Raw genomic sequence first — 20,736 nt, forward strand, 5'->3', positions numbered from 1 at the left:
CCTTGCTTGACGTCACAGTAGCTCAGGAGAACGGATATCACTGTAAGTTCGGAACGGAAATTAATCATAAGTTAAGCTCACTACAAAAATGTATTAGGAAATATTGTTAAAGAACACACAAATCCGACAAATGCGCCTGCCGCAAAGGTTGGGGCATTTATTCAAACCTTCAGAATCGCTTCGATATAAAATACGCCGTTTGCTCAGGCAGTATTTTCCGCACCCTTCGCCTCGCCGGTGTTAATCGTGTTAAACAGTTTGTGCTTCGAAATTTGCGCCATCAGCCCGTGAATGAGTTCGATCGAGGCGCGGCTACAATCGCGGCTAGCCTTTGATAGTTTATCCTCCGTGCGTTTCTCGTTCGGATCGAGCGAACCGCTTGCCATGAACTGTCCCCGTCCGAGGCTTGCCTCGCTAAGCTCGAGCTTTTCCGAAAGGTCCAAAATTTGCCGTGTGGTGTAGTCCGGGTTGCTCAGCAGTCCGGAGCTGCCCAGCGTATTCATCCAGTACTTGTTCCACAGCGAGTCAAGCAGCTTTCGATCGAGGGCCGACTTGAAGTACGTTACATCCAGCTGATAGTACTGCTTGCAATGCACGCCAAAGTCTTCGATTTTGCTCAACGGAATTGTCTGATACTCTGACGGCTCTTCGTTCGGTGGTTTGTATCCTATGGGAAAGAAGAAGAGTTGTGTTGTGTGCGATTCTTTTCATTGGCTCTTAACAAACCCCGTTCAACGTACCTTTGGGATAGGTGCGGAATGCACCGAGACACACCTTACCGGCCGATACGGTTCTGACCGGATCGATCACGATCGCCACAAACGGTTCCTGGTAGTTTTGGTTGAGCATCTGCGTGTTGACGTCGATGCCGGACAGCCAGCAACCGTACCCGGGATGGCTGTGGTACCATCCGATCGCGTTCTCCATGCGGCCCACCTCCTTGGCCGATTCGATGTACGCGGCCATGTACTCGTACGCTTGCGATTGAGCGTTGACCCGCGTTTCGGTGCCCTCGACCGGTAGGGCGAACGCGTCCATCACCACCATCGTGTCGTCGACCACCTTGCCCAGCAGCAGTCCCATCACCTCGAGCGCACCACCGGAGCGCGAGTGCGTCACCATTTTGATCAGTGCCAGGGCGGAAATTTTTATGTCCTTAAAAAAGTTCGGATCCTTCTCCCAGGGCCGGGCAGTCAGGATGCGCTGCTGCTGTTCCGCATCGTAGCGAAATATCTCGTCACTCGGCGGGAGAACGACTATGTTGTTCTCCATCTCCCACGTTTTCCTTGCCATCTCCATGATAGCTGCTTCGGAATTTAAGTCCCCGTTTTTTCAGCAAGATTAATCCGGGATGCGATGCGGAAGCCTTCGTTGTTTTCACCAGCAATGTTGTTTTAGCTGACTGACACTGAAGACGCGATTATACGCAGTGTGGCCAGATTATTTTGGCGGTTTTCGGTAGGCGCATCAAAATTTTATCGGTAGTTTTCGGTAGGTTAAAACTCAAAACTTAACTGAGTTAAAAAAGGTAAAAGCGAAAGAAGTGTTAAGTGGGATGGGGGGGGCCTAATGCGCAAAACGAAAGTTCCATCTCACGAGAATATGCATCCTTTATCTAAGATATGGATTAGATTTGATTCAGCGGCTACACAAATGAAGGTCTTTCTGAAGTGTCGATGTGAAAATTGTACTGGGAATTCTAAGCCAAAAAAGAACTAAGATGCACATTTATTTTCTCAGTGGTGGCAAGTTCTTTTCTCGGGGCTCCACCCGACCGCTTAGGGCCGCAGCAGTGCTCCATTTGATACAACTTTATCGTACGTGCTGTCATTTGATTTTCGCTGGATTATTCCCAAGCGCCACAGATTAAGCTTAAACGACTGGAAAATTGAATATCCATAGAAAAAAAAGAAAGCTCCACAGCTTCATTGGTTTGATCAACAGATGGCGTATTAAAACTGATTATTATATTGCTATCCTTTTCTTGCAATGTGTTTCGGCAAGTTTCATCTTATCATGACCTATATAGCCTTCTAACTTTCCGAGCAAAAATCTATATAAATGGTCGTGTGGTCAGATACGTGGGTATCAACACCAACGACCATTACTCAAATCTCACTTGCTTCTGTGCTGATGGTGTCCATTGGAGTTTAGTATTTAAACAATTGTATCGCCGTTCTAGTTCTAGCGATGCATAACTTCAATGCGAAACCATACAACAGTACAGAGGAAATGAGAAAGCTCTCCTCCAAGCGATGAAGCACAACTGGTTGGGGTATCCCACCAACAGAGAGCGGCACCAGTTTTTTCGCTATTTTTAGAATGCATGAGTCGTTTGCCGTCTGCTAAACGAAGTCTTTCTATATTCCGTTTAGGTAGAGAACTTGAGTCGTTTAGAAGCCGTTTAGTGGTCGTTTAGTGGATTTGTGGCACTTGGGTTTAGATTGATTTAATTGTTTGGCTGAGTTTTATAGTTCAATGATTAAAAAAATTGAAATCCAAGATATATACCGATATATACAGGCGGTCCCCGAGATACACGGTACCTCTTATACGCGGATTCGGAGATACGCGGTTTTCAAAATTTGACAGTTCTTGGAGCAAATTGTACTGATTTGACACATCCATTGTGAAATACCAAATAATTTCCGTGTTGATCGAATGTAAAATGCCATTTAAAAAGGTTTAAAACTGTTCAATTATTTAGAAACATATCAAATAATTAATTTGGTGGCTAAACCCACCCCCTACTTGCAAAATTCCACGGAAATTAGTGATATTTTGGCTGGAAATCACGAGATTCGACTTACGCGGAAATTCGAGATACGCGGTATTTTGCGGCCGTTTTCGGTCCCCAATAACCGTGTATCTCGGGGACCGCCTGTATATATATACAGTCTTTCCCCGAGTTACGCGACACTCGAGTTACGCGAATTCGAGTTACGCGAATTTTTTATTTTTGACAGTTCAGATGTCAAATCAGTACAATTTTCTCCATCAATTGTCAAATGAAAAATAATTAGCAATATTTCAAAATTTTAATTCACTAAAAAGTCAGAAATAACTGAATTCTCCACACCAATTGAATCAAATAAGTATTAAATTACATAAATGAACTAACTTCAATCAAAAATTATGATAAATAAAGTATATTTTTGCTGTAACATGTGATATTCGACTTACGCGAAAATCCGAGTTACGCGAATGTCTCCGGAACGCATTATTCGCGTAACTCGGGGAAAGACTGTATATATATACATCAGTATTTCTGGTCACTTTGCCCACAAGGGCAAAGCGAGCTTTTTGGCGGCCACCGTCGCAAAACCGTCGCAAAACGTCAAAACCGGCGTCGCATGTACTGCAAACCGACGTCGCCAGCGAGCGAAACTCGCAACGATTTCGAGGCGCTGGCGACGGTCGTTTTTGACGTTTGGCGACGGTTGTTGACCTTTCGAGCGAGCTTTTGCCCTGCGAGCCAGTGTGGCCAGATTATGTTGGCAGATTTCGGCAGGAGCACTGTTGAGAACGCAACCATTTAACCTTCGTTTCTAAGACCAAAAATACACCCTCATCTTTATGACCACCTACCCGGGTAGGTCATACATTTTGTATGGGAGTTTGCATTTCTGGATGGTAAATCGATCATATCTTCTGTTTTAATTATTGAAATAACTTCAAATTTTCAAGAAAGCTGCATGTAGAAAATTACACCGGGTGTGAAATTGGAGGAAAACTTGTGATATTTTGGGAATAAGAAAATAACGTGTAGACGCTTGAACTTTCACTTTGCTAATGTTTATTCACTTGTCTGTTTGAGATCATTTGTACATGCTATAATTCATTACAAAGTTCAGTTAATCCTCATCTAGTTCTTTGTTTATATTGTAGCCTTCAAGTGTTGTCTGTTTCTTATCCCGTTACCATAATCCCATAATTCATGCCATAATATAATTCAAATAAATATATACATAGAAATTAAAAGTAAGTAAGTAAGTGCATAAAACTTTGTTCTTTCCAGTATAAAAAAATAGGAATTTTCCTAATTATTTTTCATATACAGGCGGTCCCCAAGATACACCCGTCTTCAAGCTTTCCTCAAAATTTGAAGTTATTTCAATAACTAAAACAGAAGATATGATCAATTTACCACGCAAAAGAGCAATTTCTCATACAAAATGTATGATCTATCCGAGTAGGTGATCATAAAGATGGGGGTGTATTTTTGGTCATAGAAACAAAGGTAAAATGCAAAATGAGTTGATATATCAGGTGGGCTTATCCAGTGCAATTTGACGTCTAAAAACGAAAATAGGAAGAAACCCTGGTTTGACAGTTACATTCATAACAAACTGGATGCTTTGATGATTTTTCTATGGATTCACTACTAACTTTATCCAAAATTTTCACAATTTTACTCGATATTTGAGATATTTCGATGGTCTGTTGAACAGAAGCAAAGGACATATGCACTGGCACTCTGATAAATTCCTCACTTTCAGTATAAATTCATATTTGGTTCGTTTGGTACACTTCTCCTTGCTCGCTGACTGAACGGATTCAATAATCGTTTCCTATATATCAGATTTTGCTAGGGAACTCCCAAGTGCCACAAATCCACTAAACGACCACTAAACGGCTTCTAAACGACTCAAGTTCTCTACCTAAACGGAATATAGAAAGACTTCGTTTAGCAGACGGCAAACGACTCATGCATTCTAAAAATAGCGAAAAAGATGGTGGCGCTCTCTGTTGGTGGGATACCCCAACCAGTTGAGCTTCATCGCTTGGAGGAGAGCTTTCTCATTTCTTCTGTACTGTTGTATGGTTTCGCATTGAAGTTATGCATCGCTAGAACTAGAACGGCGATACGATTGTTTAAATACTAAACTCGAACGGAAACCACCAGCACTGAAGCAAGTGAGATTTGAGTAATGGTCGTTGGTGTTGATACCCACGTATCTGACCACACGACCATTCATATAGATTTTTGCTCAAAAAGTTAGAATGCTATATAGGTCATGATAAGATGAAACTTGTCGAAACACATCGCGAGAAAAGGATAGCAATATAATGATGAGTTGTAATACGCCATCTATTGATCAAACCAATGAAGCTGTGGAGCTTTCATTTTTTTACTATCGATATTCAATTTTCCAGTCGTTTAAGCTAAATCTGTGGCGCTTAGGCTGTGTTGTTCCCAAGCGCCACAGATTAAGCTTAAACGACTGGAAAATGTAATACCCATAGTGTAAACTATGTAAATGTTACCTTAGTTTTATATACGTCTCAGAATCATACGTCAACCATTAAGAACCTTGATTCTGCTGTCACACTGACAATTATCGAAACGCAATGAAGACCCAAGCGCCACAGATTAAGCTTAAACGACTGGAAAATTGAATATCCATAGAAAAAAAAAAATGAAAGCTCTACAGCTTCATTGGTTTGATCAATAGATGGCGTATTACAACTCATCATTATATTGCTATCCTTTTCTTGCAATGTGTTTCGACAAGTTTCATCTTATCATGACCTATATAGCCTTCTAACTTTCTGAGCAAAAATCTATGTGAATGGTCGTGTGGTCAGATACGTGGGTATCAACACCAACGACTATTACTCAAATCTCACTTGCTTCAGTGCTGGTGGTTTCCGTTGGAGTTTAGTATTTAAACAATCGTATCGCCGTTCTAGTTCTAGCGATGCATACCCAAATAGCCAGAATTGCTTAATCAGCTCATTTTGGCAAGCTAAAGATCGCTGCTTGAATTCGCCTTTTGCAGTAGATAAACAGCATAAAAGTTCTATGTGGGTCTTTTAAACAGCGCCTAAGCAGCTTCCTTATGCCACGGTGCCAGGGATTATTTTTCTTTCTGTTTTATTTTCAAGCAAGCGTCATCGATGAAATAAACAACAAGATTTTTTTCGTTTAAACACATGTGTATATTTTTAATTTCTTTGTTTTGATGAATTACACACAAATTTATACAATTTACTGATAATTCACAATCACTTCACTCAATATTCATTCTTCAATTAACGAATCTAACTTGTGCAGCAGCAATGAGATGATTGCCGGCGTCCGTCTTTGACACTTTGACAAGAGCCACCTAATACCGATGACATGCATTAAAAAGCTATAAAGTTCCACCAAGTTCAGTACCCTTTCTTAACAAGCCTTCAAGTTCCATCATGAACCCTACACATAGTGCTAATCAGCCGCAAAGTTTCAAAGAGTGCCATGTGCCTGTTAAAAAGCTCCATAGTTCCGCAAAGTACCGTCTATCTCTTAATCAGCCACAAAGTACGACATCGGAACGATTTTTCGTTAAACAGCCCCAAATCAGCTATAAAGTACGAGCTGGCTATTTGGGTAACTTCAATGCGAAACCATACAACAGTACAGAGGAAATGAGAAAGCTCTCCTCCAAGCGATGAAGCTCAACTGGTTGGGGTATCCCTTTAACAGATAGCGCCACCAGCTTTTTTGCTGTTTTTAGAATGCATGAGTCGTTTGCCGTCTGCTAAACGAAGTCTTTCTATATTCCGTTTAGGTAGAGAACTTGAGTCGTTTAGAAGCCGTTTAGTGGTCGTTTAGTGGATTTGTGGCACTTGGGTTGTTATCCAGTAATCTTCAGATCATCATTTTAATCCACGAATTGGCCGTCGCGTAGGTTCTTTTGGCTTCTTTCTTCGTGCTACGCCTGAGTAAAACCACATACAATTTCTGCGAGATTTTGTTTAAACTTCAAGACATACTAGATTTTGTTATGGAGCAAACCGTCAAATTGTGTGTCGATGTATTGGTGAGAAAGAACACCATAAGCCCACCTGATATATACACTCACTTTGGTTAAATGGTTGCGTTCTCAACAGTGCTCCTGCCGAAATCTGCCAATATAATCTGGCCACACTGGCTCGCAGGGCAAAAGCTCGCTCGAAAGGTCAACAACCGTCGCAAAACGTCAAAAACGACCGTCGCCAGCGCCTCGAAATCGTTGCGAGTTTCGCTCGCTGGCGACGTCGGTTTGCAATGCGACGCCGGTTTTGACGTTTTGCGACGGTTTTGCGACGGTGGCCGCCAAAAAGCTCGCCTGACCTGCGGACCAGTGTGGCCAGATTATATTGGCAGATTTCGGCAGGAGCACCAAGGTGGATTAAAAATATCAGGTGGTGGATTAGGGCCTTTGGGGGGTCGCCATAGTTGAGGGACTTTACGTCATTTTAAAACCGTTAACCAATGGTTTTCGCACACAAAGCTTAGCAAATAGAACAGATTTCTTTGTTATTATGTGCATTTTTGTGTGTCTATTGATTTTATCGAAAAAATGAGATATATTTACAAAAGATTTGATGATTTGTTTATGCACGAAATTTAAAATCATGTGAGTAAGAGTTCTAATCTCACGTCAATTGTCCATGCGGCTCGAAGATAATGAGGAAGCAATGTAAAAATTGAAAATAATAATGATTTCTTAATTTTTCCTAATCAAAAATGTCGAAAACACAAAGAATTATAGAATAAATTCACGGAATAACAGAAAATAACACACTTTAATCCATGTTTTAATGTTAAATAATAACTCACAAAGTCCAACCCAAGTGCCACAAATCCACTAAACGACCACTAAACGGCTTCTAAACGACTCAAGTTCTCTACCTAAACGGAATATAGAAAGACTTCGTTTAGCAGACGGCAAACGACTCATGCATTCTAAAAATATTAAAAAAGCTGGTGGCGCTCTCTGTTGGTGGGATACCTCAACCAGTTGAGCTTCATCGCTTGGAGGAGAGCTTTTTCATTTCCTCTGTACTGTTGTATGGTTTCGCATTGAAGTTATGCATCGCTAGAACTAGAACGGCGATACGATTGTTTAAATACTAAACTCCAACGGAAACCACCAGCACTGAAGCAAGTGAGATTTGAGTAATGGTCGTTGGTGTTGATACCCACGTATCTGACCACACGACCATTCAAATAGATTTTTGCTCAGAAAGTTAGAAGGCTATATAGGTCATGATTAGATAAAGCTAGGCGAAACACATGGCAAGAAAAGGACAGCATTATAATGAGGGGTTGTAAAACGCCATCTATTGAGCAAACCAGTGAAGCTATGGAGCTTTCACTTTTTTTCTATGGATATTCAATTTTCCAGTCGTTTAAGCTTAATCTGTGGCGCTTGGGAAAATATATTTTAAAGAATATTTAATCGAAAAAATTGGGTAGATAAATTATATGAACAAATTTAATAAATGTAAACAAAGTTTGAATCCTGGGGACCTTACGTCAAGTGACGAATTGTCAAAATGCACTGGAGTCCACCACCTGATATTTTTAAATCCACCTTGAGGAGCACTGTTGAGAACGCAACCATTTAAATTTAATCAATTATTTTAACGATCAATTTCTTCTTCATTTTCTTCAATTTCTGAGGAAAATACAATGAAACAGCGCGAGGGAGCGTTCTTTTCAGTGGCACTCACTGGCGCTCTGCCTCGTGCATTTTAAAGGCATGCAATAGAGCGCGTTCTCTCCGTGAAGGCGCTCCATCCGCCATTTTTAATTTTCAGCCCAAAACAACGGACTTCGGATCCGATCTTGGGCCGGACCCCCACCGTGTGTTTGTACCTACCCCTCGACTGAAAATTTAATTCTCTTTTTCTGTCAGGTGAGCTTAAACCGCGGACAGCGAGATTCAAATTCAAATTTAAATAATTTTCTTTGACGAGCAATTCTCGGAATCCCCACAACTGACATAGTCTACTTATTACGCCAGGACTCCACAGAGCATAACACGGAGCGCAACATAACAACTGACAGCTGCTAAACGCTTCAGAAAACGCTTTATTGCTGGTATCATATTTTGAACATCCTTAGTAGGCCACTCATTGCTCGTAGAAAAATTACCAGCCTACTGCGATGACCGAAAGTTAATGAAACGCTTTACCTCCTTTCCCAAGCGTTTTGGGAAGCGTTTGGCAGCTGTCAGTTGTTATGTTGCGCTCCGTGTTATGCTCTGTGGAGTCCTGGCGTTAGGAACATTAAATTTTAACGGATAAAACTAAAAAGTGCCAGGCAAACAAACGTGCACGAGCGCGATAAGTAACAAATGAGGATAGCGATCCTTGAAACAGCAACCCAAGCGCCACAGATTAAGCTGAAACGACTGAAAAATCAAATATCTGTGATTTTCGGTAGGATAAATCGAAAATTCGGTAGTTTTAGGGGGCTCATCTGTGAATCGGTAGGCATATCAAAAATCGGTAGGAATACAGATAAATCGGTATTTCTGGTCACTCTGATTATACGTAGTGCAGCGGCCTCTCAATTGACAGCGTTGCGATGAAACGCTTAACAAACGCTTCATTTTTGAAACTGAACACGAAACGACGGTTATTTGTTGTTAATTTATAATTTCACAAAAAAGTTGATTAGCTATCAAAAACAAGAAAAATACGCACAATTGGGTAGTGATGTTGCTTAAAGCATAAGAATTAAGAAACTATACCAGAATACAAATTTACCCGAAATACATTGCATAACTTCAGGCGTTAAAATACTTTTTATATGGGAAGTTGTGAGGGAGCGATGTTAGTGTTCAAATGTGCTGGAACAATAAACGATTGAGAGTTGTGATAAAAAAGAAGAAAAACACCTCAGAAACAAAAAAGCCTTCGCTGCTTTTAGTATTTCAGTTGGATATGTTTGTATGAAAAGATTTAAATTGATGCTAATGCTGGATAACGATAACAATACATACTCCATACTCCAGTTTTTGAAAACAAAATTCAAATCCCCAACAATGACTTCGATTATTTTGCAAAAAGTGTCCCTTCAAACCTTGTATATCAAATGCAGACGCATCGTTGGGATGCAGATTTGCTATTTGAATTGAAATATGAACCTCAACTGAAATCAAATTCAAATCCTTACATAAAAAACCCCAAACTGCATTCACTGCAACGATCATTAACTTTTTTTTTCGCTGCAAGCAATAACGCAAAGAAATTGGAATGTTTTTCACGATCATCATGCAAATACAAACCACCAAAGAAAACGCCCTAAAAAGGGATCACCGAAAACAACGATTCCCTTGCTCCACGATGCACCGAACCGATCCGACCAGGGAGTTGACGTTGATGGATGGGATTGTGAGAAAACACTGTTTGGCGTCTCCATTCAGTTTCGGCAACAAGAAAGCAACTCTGCAAACCGAATGTTTGCGTAAATTTGGTTAATTATCGTGAATTAAGCTCGCTGATGGAGACGCTGTTTGCCGTGTGATTTTGATGTACACGACGATGAGCTGGCGATGATTTATGATAAATGGCACCGTTCTTGTTGTTCTTGAGCGCGCGCGCTCGAGGCACATGAACATGGACAGACGCACACTGTACCGTTGAATTTGCATAAATGGTTTTAAACGACGTGCAGGAGACAGACGTTGTTTTTTTTGGAAAGAATCTTTTCCCGATGGAACATTATAATTTGTAGTGATTGAGTGTGTGTGTGTGTTTTTTTTTATCTAAGTAAGATGCATTACAAGCACTCGTAACACTATATCGTCAATCGTTTGTTAAAAATGTTTAAAGCTGCATTAGACACGTAAAGCGAAGACACAAAAAAGCTTCTCCACCATTTGTATTTCAACCGTTATCATGATACCTAGAACAATGGTCAGTGTGTAAACTGACACTTTGCTGCAGATTGACGTCGACGGTTTCGAATTGAGGCGCATTGTTCCCATCGAAATTGAAGATAATGTGTCCACGATACCACAACACCGAAATGTATGATCGAGCTTTTTGTCTCACCTCCCCCTCCTGCTGAGAGTGATAGCTATTTTTTTTTTATTTGAATGGAAGTTAACAATAACGAACATAAAAATCCGATTGAGCGTACAATAAATGGGAGAAGAAGAGAAAAAAACATCAAATTGTACAGCTTAACCCACTCACAAAGCAAAAATGAAAAAAATGGTGCTTTCAGAAGCCAGAAAGGGGTAGCCGATTCATCAGGATCTTCTTTTATCGCACATCACCAACCGTGCCGCAGAGCCGCAGACACACAAACCTCACATGTTTGGTACACCATCGATACCAATAATGCGCGGCCACGGTTCGCCGTTATTACTATCAAACGTGTTGTATTGAAACTGAGCGGTTGGTGATGCTGACAGGCAGATAATGCGTGTAGTGTAGCTTTCAACCGTGCCATACCATCGCACCAAACGTACAGTGTGGTGTGTGCGTGTGTGTGTGCCGATTTGTGGCAAAGGATAACGATTTTATGCGAAATGATTGATGGCAAGCTTTACCGCGGCGGAAGATGCTATGCCGGCCGCTTGCAATATCTGACAACAAATTGGCCATGTTTTCGCTGTTTTTTCTAGTTGTGTACCGGAACCGCCATAAAACACCGGCCGCGGTGAGGACACACGTAGGCATTCGTGGCAACGTGTACTTGCCTTAGGAATTATGTATGAAATTAAATTTATTCCCACATGGAAATTTCGTCCAATATATGCGTCGCAGCTTCACAGGTGGTGGTACAGCCTCAGCCACCTCAGCAGAGCTGATCGATCGAGCTGCCCTTTTTCGAGATGGGTTCACCGTTACAGGTCGGCAGGTGTGAAGAAAATCGTTCTATCTTGAATGCTCTGTTCTTTTTTTTTTCTCTAAAGTCTTTACAATCATACACCTTGTAACGGTCGTGCCACAGTGCCGACGCATCCTCATGTTTCAAACCATAACGTCTATGACGTCATGGAAGCTCCCCGTAGCGATGGGGTTTGGGGTTGTGTGTTTGCATGTTGGTGGTCCGCGTACCAGGCAACACGCTCGAACGTCCTTTCACGGGTGGCATTAGAAGCCTGACACCCAACATGCGTGGTGTGTACCATTTTATGCCTGGACCTTTCACGAGAAGTCCATAGTTGCGAAACTTTTCATCCCGGTTCGGTACGTGTGGTCAAAATTATTAAAAAAGAGCATACGATTCATTGCACAAAAAAGGATGTTACTGGCTTTCACATTGCTCTGCTGTTTAGAAACTTTGTTGCTGGCGGAGGGCGGGTTGATGGTGCGAAGTACAGCGAAGGGACAAACAGATGCAAAATGTAAATACAATCAAAAGAGCAGCTGGGTTGTAACCATTGGCCGAGGGTAATTAAATGGAATGTTGGACTTGTTTATTTGATATGATGGCAGTGGAATCCAATGATTGGTAGAAATATTCCGTGACGTCAAATGGTCTGCTGTGTTGATTACTTTACAATGAGTATATGTTGGTCTTTGAAGGCATCAATTAAACATTGCCTCCTCTAGCCGAGCTTTCAGGCAATTGAATACAATTTTTTTAAAATATAACTGAGTTAATCAATAAAGCTTATAATTGAAAAATTAAATAAAAACCATTAAAGCATGATAAAGGTAATAATGATAGAAGAAAAAAAGATACACAAAACTGCGCTCGGTAGCAGGCGTTACACGTGTAACGCTTGCGCGATTTAGTATACTCACAATGAGACAAGTAATGTTTCGTTTGGTCAAAGTATGAAAGAACAAATAGGTGATGCAATAGAAATAATCTTAAATTTGTATGTCGTTTTGTTTAAATCCAACGATGCCTTGGAACAATGAGAAATAGAGTCAACAGTAACAATACATTTTTTTACGTAGATAAAACAAATTGCTTCTTATATTTAGATAATTTAAATTATTTTCCTTCTTCGAAAAAAAAACCTGTAAATCATCGTGAAAACCTTTTACAAAGTATTTTACCTAACTGTAACGCTTCTGCGCACGGTTATCAATTTTTGACCACCGGCGCGTACCGCATCCCATCGTGTAGGGTAAACAACCACGCTCAACTACCGACACCGACGGTTGCCGTTAGATTTTTGCCGCTTCTCAGTTTGGTTGCAAACGCCCAACTGCTCGGAAGTCGTCGCCCGGATCCGGATCCGAACACGCTCGTCGCCGTGGTGTGTCGTGTCGGTTCGCCCTGACGGAAGCATCTTCTTCCGAATTGTGCTTTTTTGTTGTTGTTGCTGTGCACTGTGATCGTGCACAGACGCTCCATGCTCACACATCGTGGTTGCCCTCGCCAGGCCGAACAGAAAAAGGGAGTGTAATAGTTCCTGGAAATGTGCGCCCAAATTGGCGATCAAAGATCAAAGCGGGCCGGTGTGCTAGCTGATATTGGTTCCCCGGTGTACAACTGGTGTTCACGGTGGGAGTAAAAGAAATTTTAAAGTGAAACCCGATCGGCCACAACATAAATCCCCACCCCAGCTCTAGTGGTACACTTTTTCATCATCATCATCGGCGTGCTGCCCCTTTTAGGCGTCTCTTCGGTGTTACTGTTCGCCGGCCATCTAACCGTGCAAGCAAAGGCCGGATAAATGACAAGTGTTTATTTTTGCAACGAATCTAAACGCACCTAACACGACTCGGGCTGGCACGGGTCTGGTGGTGGTGGTGGTGGTGGTGGTGTGGCACGTGTTAGTTTTTTCTTCAAAACGTACGAAATCGTTGATTATCTGCCGCAAGATTTGTGATACGCTCCATACGCACCAACCCTCGCGTAGTGTACGAGAGAGTGCGCTTCGACCGCGCGCGCGTTTGTGTGTGTGTGTTAATTGTACGTGAAGAAAAGTGTGAAGAAATAGTTAAACATATATATAAAAAGGTGCAAAGAAAAACACCCCAACCCATAGGGTGGGCATGTGGAACGGGAGGAGCTTTTTGGTGAAGCAAAGATTTGTTTTCCTTCGTGTAGACGCGCCACGAATTTCTGGTTAATGGTTCGCACTAATTGAAATGAGGTGGCACTGGTGAGTTCTGAGGGCGAATTTCTTCACAGCGCAGCACGGCCAAGCAACACATTCCAGGTATGCCGTCGTCTTATAATTCGTCAGTGTGTGTGAGTGTCTCTGTGGCCATTTAACGCAAGGTGCGAAAGCAAACCACCGTTTGGCATACTGTGTGTGGGATTTTGGTGGATAACGATAATTGACTGTTGTTTTCATGGAATGGGTGGCTTGAGATCGATTCCAGCTACTAGCTATCATCTTGCTGCACTATCGCGGCCACATCGCAGCCTCTTATCGCAGAACTTTGGGGTGTGGTTGTGGCCTGCATATTGCTTCCCTCGTGACGAAATTTGTTGTTGAGAGAATCGGTTCCCCGATTTCTTTCCCCCTTTTCTCGAGGAGATTCGAGGCACGCGTGCCTTCGATTACAGTGATGGGCGGATGCTGTGGCAATCGGACCGCGCGCGCTAAAGCCCCTGTGGGGCATAGTGGATTGAATATTTATTCGGTAGCGATAATGGTTCTGAGCTGGAGCAGGCCCTTTTCCTGCCATGTTTGGTCCCGGTGGGAAGCAATTTATTATATTTTCTCTCTTACTCTCTCTCTCTCTTTCGTTCTGCACTAAAGTGTTGGGTGCAGTGGTAGAAGATGTAAATTATCTCTTCCGCGTGAAGCGAAACGCGTTGATTGCGACCGGTGCGTGTGTCTTCCTTCTGGGGTTGAGCGGGAAAACGGTCCAAGTCGATGACGGAGATTCCTGTTGGGTCTAAATATTTGTGCATAATTTATTGTATGCTAATCCAATGCGTGGCGGTCCAGCAGCAGGATACCGGGAGTTTGCCAGAACTTTTGGTGACGAAAGCGCGCTTAAAGTGAACGAACGAATGTTTTAAAGTGTTGGAATTGAATTGCAATGCTCGCAACTACCATTTGAAGTGATTTAAAAGGTTTTTACTTGAGTTGAATCATTTGGTGTTATTATTATATTTGGCATCATTAATACTATTTGGAGTGTTATTAGTCTTAAGCAACAACACACCATTAAAATCAAAGAATAATGGAACAATAATGAGCAAATAATCAACCGACATTAAGAGTAGCCTTTCTTTGGCCATTTAGACGCATAACTATTAATACAACGGCTGAACGAAGCTGCTGTGCTTCTTTTATTTTACTCGCCAAACAAAAAAAAGGAGGATTTTGCTGCGAGATTTGTAGACGGCTAATGTCCCAGCCAGCAAAGTCGTTTACGGCTCGCTGCCCCATCAGATCTCATTTGCTCGCCGTACCACACGCTGCTCTCGCAAGCCATCCTCCCTCCGCCAGTCGCTTGTTGCGATTAAATCAGGGTCAGGAGGGCTGATATTATACCCCCCCTCCTCTCTCTCTCTCCTTTCCTCTACTTTTGTGGCCACTCAGAACTGCCCCCGGAGCTCGGTCAAGCGTTGCTGGGGGACATCCTCAATTTGTCGCTCGAATATTTCTTTATTTCACCGTGGTCCGACACCTTTTACTAGCCGCGCGTGATAGTTTCCGTTTTACCGATGGCGTGAGGAGGTGGAAAGACACGACACGACAATTGTCGGATGCGATACGTTTTCCTCCAACACCCTTGGTTTACCCGTCAGCATCGAAATTGGTTCACCCATCTTTTGCGTATGCATCGCACGTACAACGACGCAACGACTGCAAGTCCGCTCTAAAACTGTATTACCGTTTGCGTTCGTGTTTGTCGGACCGGTAGGAAGGGACGTTGGGAATTCAAACCCCTTACTTAACACCCCTCCCCCCCAACGAAATAAAACACACACGAAAAGAGAATATTATCCACACGAGTTCGTTTATTTGGCCACTCTTTTATGTGTTGTTCCCTTCGTTATTCGAGCATCGGTACATTAATAATTCCGCCCGAAACCATCCACCGGCCAGTGAATCAGCTGCAAGTTATAAATGACAAACGCACCGGGGACACCTCTAGTTTATGATCGATGCCACAAATATGCCTCCCATCCCCGTTTCATCCCGCTCTTCTCATCTCTTCTCGCAAGGACGCGAAAGAACGAAAACTGCGAATGAAAGTGTGGCGCAAAGCATAGGCGCCCGCAGGAGGCAACGATCGAATCGGAAAGCGGAAGATAAACAAACCGTCGTACCGGTTCCTTTCTTCCTTCCTTCGATCACCCTGTTTCGAAACGGTCCCCGGGTCGGGCGTGATCTGCATCCCCGCGTTCGCCATGGGTTAGGTTTCGCGCTGTGTCCGACGGTGCGCTTGGGTTGGGTTCGTCTTTTACGACGCTTCACGTTTCATTGCCACGGACATGGTGCGTGCGTGCGTGCGTGCTTTACGATGGGGCGGCAATTTCGGTCAGCCGAACATTGACGTAATCCGTGCGGCTAACCGGAGGCTTGCGAGGGCAGGAAGCTGATTTCGCGGCACGCTACACGCAGGTGGCAACCTTTCATATTGCACGGTGTGCTGGCTTGTTTGCGTTGTAGTGCCGGTACAATGGGTTTAGAGTTTTGAAAAAAATCGCTTAAAAAATATAAAACGGTGCATTTTTGCTAGAAAATACATTTTTCTATTATCATTCATCTTTTTAACTGATAGGGACTTTCCTATCTCCATGGTAATGAGATCTTTCGCTTTAACAATAAGAGCTTTGATAATAAAGTGGCGAACCAATGGTCCGAATTTACCTATTTGATTATTATTTGATTTGATTATTTGATTAAAACATGAAATATAGTATAGAATCCTTTTAAAACCAGCAGTTTTTGGTTGTAATTGGAAAATGTTTTGTGCCAGAAACTTAGACCGAAGAGGCAATACTTAACGATAAAATACCCAAGAGTATTTTTTCGTCGTACCTTCGCATTGCCTGCCTAAATAATTCACTTAAAATAGGATAAAGAATTGATGAAGAATAGACAATCTTTATTTTTCACTGTGTCAGATTCTTACATTTGGAGTTATTTTAACATATGTTTTCTTTTTTTTCTCAAAAATCTTTCATAAATAATCAAATTTCTACGGCCAAGCCGTAATAATTAAACAAATAAATAAATAATTAATTAAATTGCTCACTCAGGTAGCCTTTTTTGGGCTTAGGATAGTATCAATATCAAACAAGCATAGTTCTTGTACAAAGTCTATAGAAAACAAGAATAGTTTAAATTTAAAAACTGTTAGCGTAATTAGTTTCCATTGCTTTCTATCACTCTGAATGCGCAATTGTGCACTTAAGGGTTAACGAATGAACGCCGATTAAAACCGTTTCACGGGATCATCCCCTTTACCGCGTGCGGCGTCCGCTTCAAAATCCGGCACAAATTTTTCCTTTTATTTTCACGTTCTGTTTTTGTTTTCGAAAGAATTTGTGCGTAATCTCTGCATGTGTGTATGCCAATTGCGAGTACATATCGCGTTTCCATATGTTACCATTACTGCCGCCCCAATCATTTGCAGCAAATCGATCCAAGAATTTCGTAGATAAGATCGTCCCCCGCCTGCTTAAATTTCAATGGGCGGTCGAAAACACCTACCAACCAATCTGTAACAATCGCGTTTGGCTAAACATTCCAACGTTGGTCGGGCTACAAGCGTATAAGATGGTAACAGTGCGCGCCAGTGTCAGGGCGGAAATACGATACCAGACGCGATGGGTGCGCTTGGTGGAAAATCATGCACCCAGTCGGTGGGTGTGATCGGCGGTGGGATTGCTGATGAGAAATGTTTTATCTTTCGAAAGAAATAAAAGTTAATGATCTATCTCACACGGTCACGGCCATTTGGCAGTTGCTATCGGTTTCCGATTTGCGACGAAGACACTGTTGTTGTTCTTGGCCGAGTGAGTGACGGTAGGAAGCACTGCTGCCAGCTGCCCCGCGTGACGTATGTGCTTGTTGTGCGGTTTGAAAGTTAGCCCACGGGTTTTAGCGGCCGAAAAGTTTTACATGACATATTGACGCACCGTTAAGCCAAATGGTAGGTGCAACCGACGCCCCAACCGAAGTACAGAGTTAGACCGCATTTTCCACACCATGGTTAATATGATAAATGAGCGCCAGCGAAAAGCGAACCGTGCTGTACGAGCAGTATCTGTGTGTGTGTGAGGATTGGTTTGCGCAAGGACTTTTGTCCTCGCCCTGGCAAGCGACCGCCTCCTCTCGCGAACTCGAACTTTCGAACAGTTTCCCGCTGACCGATGGCCGTTGCAACCGGGGTAAGGGGGACCAGAAGTGGGGGACCAGGGATGCGTACGACCCGACCCGGTCATCCGATTTGCAATGTGGAGAAAACGATGTAGCAGAGAGCTGAATCGATACGGGTTGCAAGTTGCGAAATGTGCTGCGGAGGTGGGCAGTGGGAGAAAACAAAACGAAAAACGACGCACACCGACGCACACAAATTCATGCTTTTCCAGTTCATTTAACGCATCGCAGGAAAAGGCACGCTTGTTCGTGGCTGAATTTTCGATGCTAAGGACGAGCTTGTTGCTCGTACTGCTGCTGATGCTGCCGCTGCCGGGTGGACTCCAACTTTTGGGTTTCCTTTGCTCTTATTCCGGGGCCTCGGGTACATAGCTCGTGAACATAATTTTAACCATTCCGTTTTATCGGTCCCGCTTCATGGAGCGGAATGTGCCATGTGCCGGAGCGATGTGCCAGTGTTTTTAAATTATGTTTATTAGCATTTTGGGACAATTTTTTTTTTCTCATGGGCACTGTTACAACTGGCACCGGTCGCACAAATGATTGATCCAAGTGCGTTGATGAATGCTTAAGATATGGGAGAGTCGTTAAGCTTTTTTGGGCGGTCCATTATACGTTCAACAACTTTCGATTCATTGGCATTCCGAATCTTGCTGTATAGAATGTGCTCTTTCTTCACGGTTTTTACAACTTGTAATACAACTTACGCTGGACGAAAAATTGAGCAATAGGTATTTATTTCTTCATTTCACACTTCGAAATATTGTGCACCTTCTTCACCCATGCAAACGGAAAAAGGATAATCTGGCACCATTTTCAAAGAGTAAATCATCCGGACTAGCGATCGAACGCATCGAAAGGGCAAATCATTTTCTTCTCCGCTTTGAAAAGAATTCGTCCCATTGAGAAGAACTTTCGCTTGGCACAATGCCGTTCCAACCATTCACACGAAACCAGGTGCAGACGGAGTAGTGTTTGAAGTTCGCCTGCAATGGAAGTGTCTTTAGCAGTCGAGGGAAGGAAAAATTGCTGCCACCTTTTCACCTGACACGTTCAAATCGTACCGAAAAGGTAAACCATGCATTCAACTGCTTCCCCATCCCGGCACGTCGGAAGCAAAAGGTGAATGTGCATCGATTAAGGTTGAAAGCTCGACGCTGCGCTTTTGACCCTTACACCCTATCGGAAGGTGGTGGTGGTGGTGGTGTGCGGACATGCATAGAATAGCGCACAGCTCGTCAGCGTTAAAGGCGGGATAGAATGAATATGTACGGTGGGGAAGAGATTGGAATGCGTGAGTTGAGTTAGCGCTCGAGTTTGAGTGCCAAGCTTCAAGTGATCGTGTTGATGGGCGAGGACAAATGGGCGTTAGGGTTAGCGTTTAAGACCTGGATCTTTGACAGCTGCCCCCACAATAGTGAGCGTTTAAAGCATTTGCTACACACGGAAGACATCGAGGCTACGCCTCATATTGCTGTTGCCTGGCTATTGTTGTTGTCGAAAGGCAATCATTTATTTTCAACACTTCTTCAACATTACAAACCAACCTCCCACAACTATTTCCGCCTTCCAACACGTGTTCCACGCCTTTGGCAAGTTCAAACAAAGAGACGTTCTGAGTGACACTGCTGTTTCGAGCATTAAAAAAAACCAACTCGCCATCAGTACGACGGTGACATATTGCACTAAAGGGCGCCACACCAAATTCCAGCTCCAACTCCAAATGTTGCGACCTCACAACGATCCTCCCCCGAAACAAAGCCATTTTGTCGAAACGGTTCACCAGCAAGCTCGAAGCAACAAACACAAAAAAGTCTGAATTTGGATCGCAAACAGGCTACCACATGTGTGATTCCTGCTTCGGTCGCAAGAGTTATGCTTTTAGAATAGCTAATAACGATCGTAAATTATGGCACCAGCAACAAAAGCAGTAGCCTTGAACGCCAACCAGGCCCCACCAGGCTTGTGGGCGGCGAGTTCCTTTTCCGAAAGGTGTTCCGGTGGCGTGGCGGGAGTCCAATTAAAGGGGCAGCATATGTTCGGGTTCGGATTGCACAACACGTGCAGCATAGCGCTGTAAGCCGTGTTGCATCGAGCTGGTTCGTTTCTAGTTTTCGTCTTTCGTCACACCACATGGGCAAGATTCGTGGGTTGATTTAATAATTGTACATTCAGCTCGCGGGCTCTAGCGACGGGCAGGTTGAACGGGTTGCCGAAAGCTAGGAGTGTAAAGTGAATTTAGAAATATCAAACCCAACATTGCGATAATTGAGTGGGCAAAAGCTGTGCAGATCTGTGGTTGGACATGGAAGCTTAAACACCTCCATGCTAGAATGCAGGTGGATTTTTCGATGTAATTTTATTATTATTTGATTTTAAACATTTTCCTTAAAAAGAGAAATTCTTCATGCTCAAAGCCAATTAAATCGCAACATCTTGCCCCTGATATACTTTGAATGTTTGATCAAACATTCGATTTACTTCGTGGTGTGATTAAGAACGATACGGAGCTTGAGGAAGCAAATCCATCGCGACAAAATTTCATTGGCAACGGGGAATGTCGCCCGGCAAAGGGGTCACAGGTTGACGAGTCAATCTGTCGATGCGGACGGGTACGTGTCTTGCAAATTGGTTGCAGTCACGTCTGCACGCAGGTGACATTCCGCGTCCGCGTGCGGTGACTCTATTTCCCTCCACAGCGAGATCG

The 20,736-nt window shown here is 43.0% G+C and overlaps 1 protein-coding gene across 1 annotated transcript; it reads right to left on the reverse strand.

Annotated features, from left to right (window-relative positions):
- Positions 1-122: 122 nt before the first annotated feature.
- LOC120950354 (COP9 signalosome complex subunit 5) lies at positions 123-1,422 on the reverse strand. The gene is made up of 2 exons (XM_040368330.2): positions 741-1,422; positions 123-667 (listed from the first exon to the last, which is right to left on the reverse strand). Exons 1-2 carry the CDS (start codon positions 1,297-1,299, stop codon positions 204-206), a joined length of 1,023 nt encoding a protein of 340 aa, XP_040224264.1. The 5' UTR covers positions 1,300-1,422; the 3' UTR covers positions 123-203.
- Positions 1,423-20,736: the final 19,314 nt, after the last annotated feature.

The sequence above is a fragment of the Anopheles coluzzii genome, chromosome 2 (genome assembly GCF_943734685.1).
Source record: "Anopheles coluzzii chromosome 2, AcolN3, whole genome shotgun sequence".
NCBI lineage: Eukaryota > Metazoa > Arthropoda > Insecta > Diptera > Culicidae > Anopheles > Anopheles coluzzii.

Coding starts and splice junctions, on each gene's coding strand:
- LOC120950354 (XM_040368330.2), bottom strand. CDS start 1,299: ATGGAGATGGCAAGGAAAACGTGGGAGATGGAGAACAACATAGTCGTT. Junction 668..740: donor ATTCCGCACCTATCCCAAAG/GTACGTTGAACG, acceptor TCTTTCCCATAG/GATACAAACCACCGAACGAA.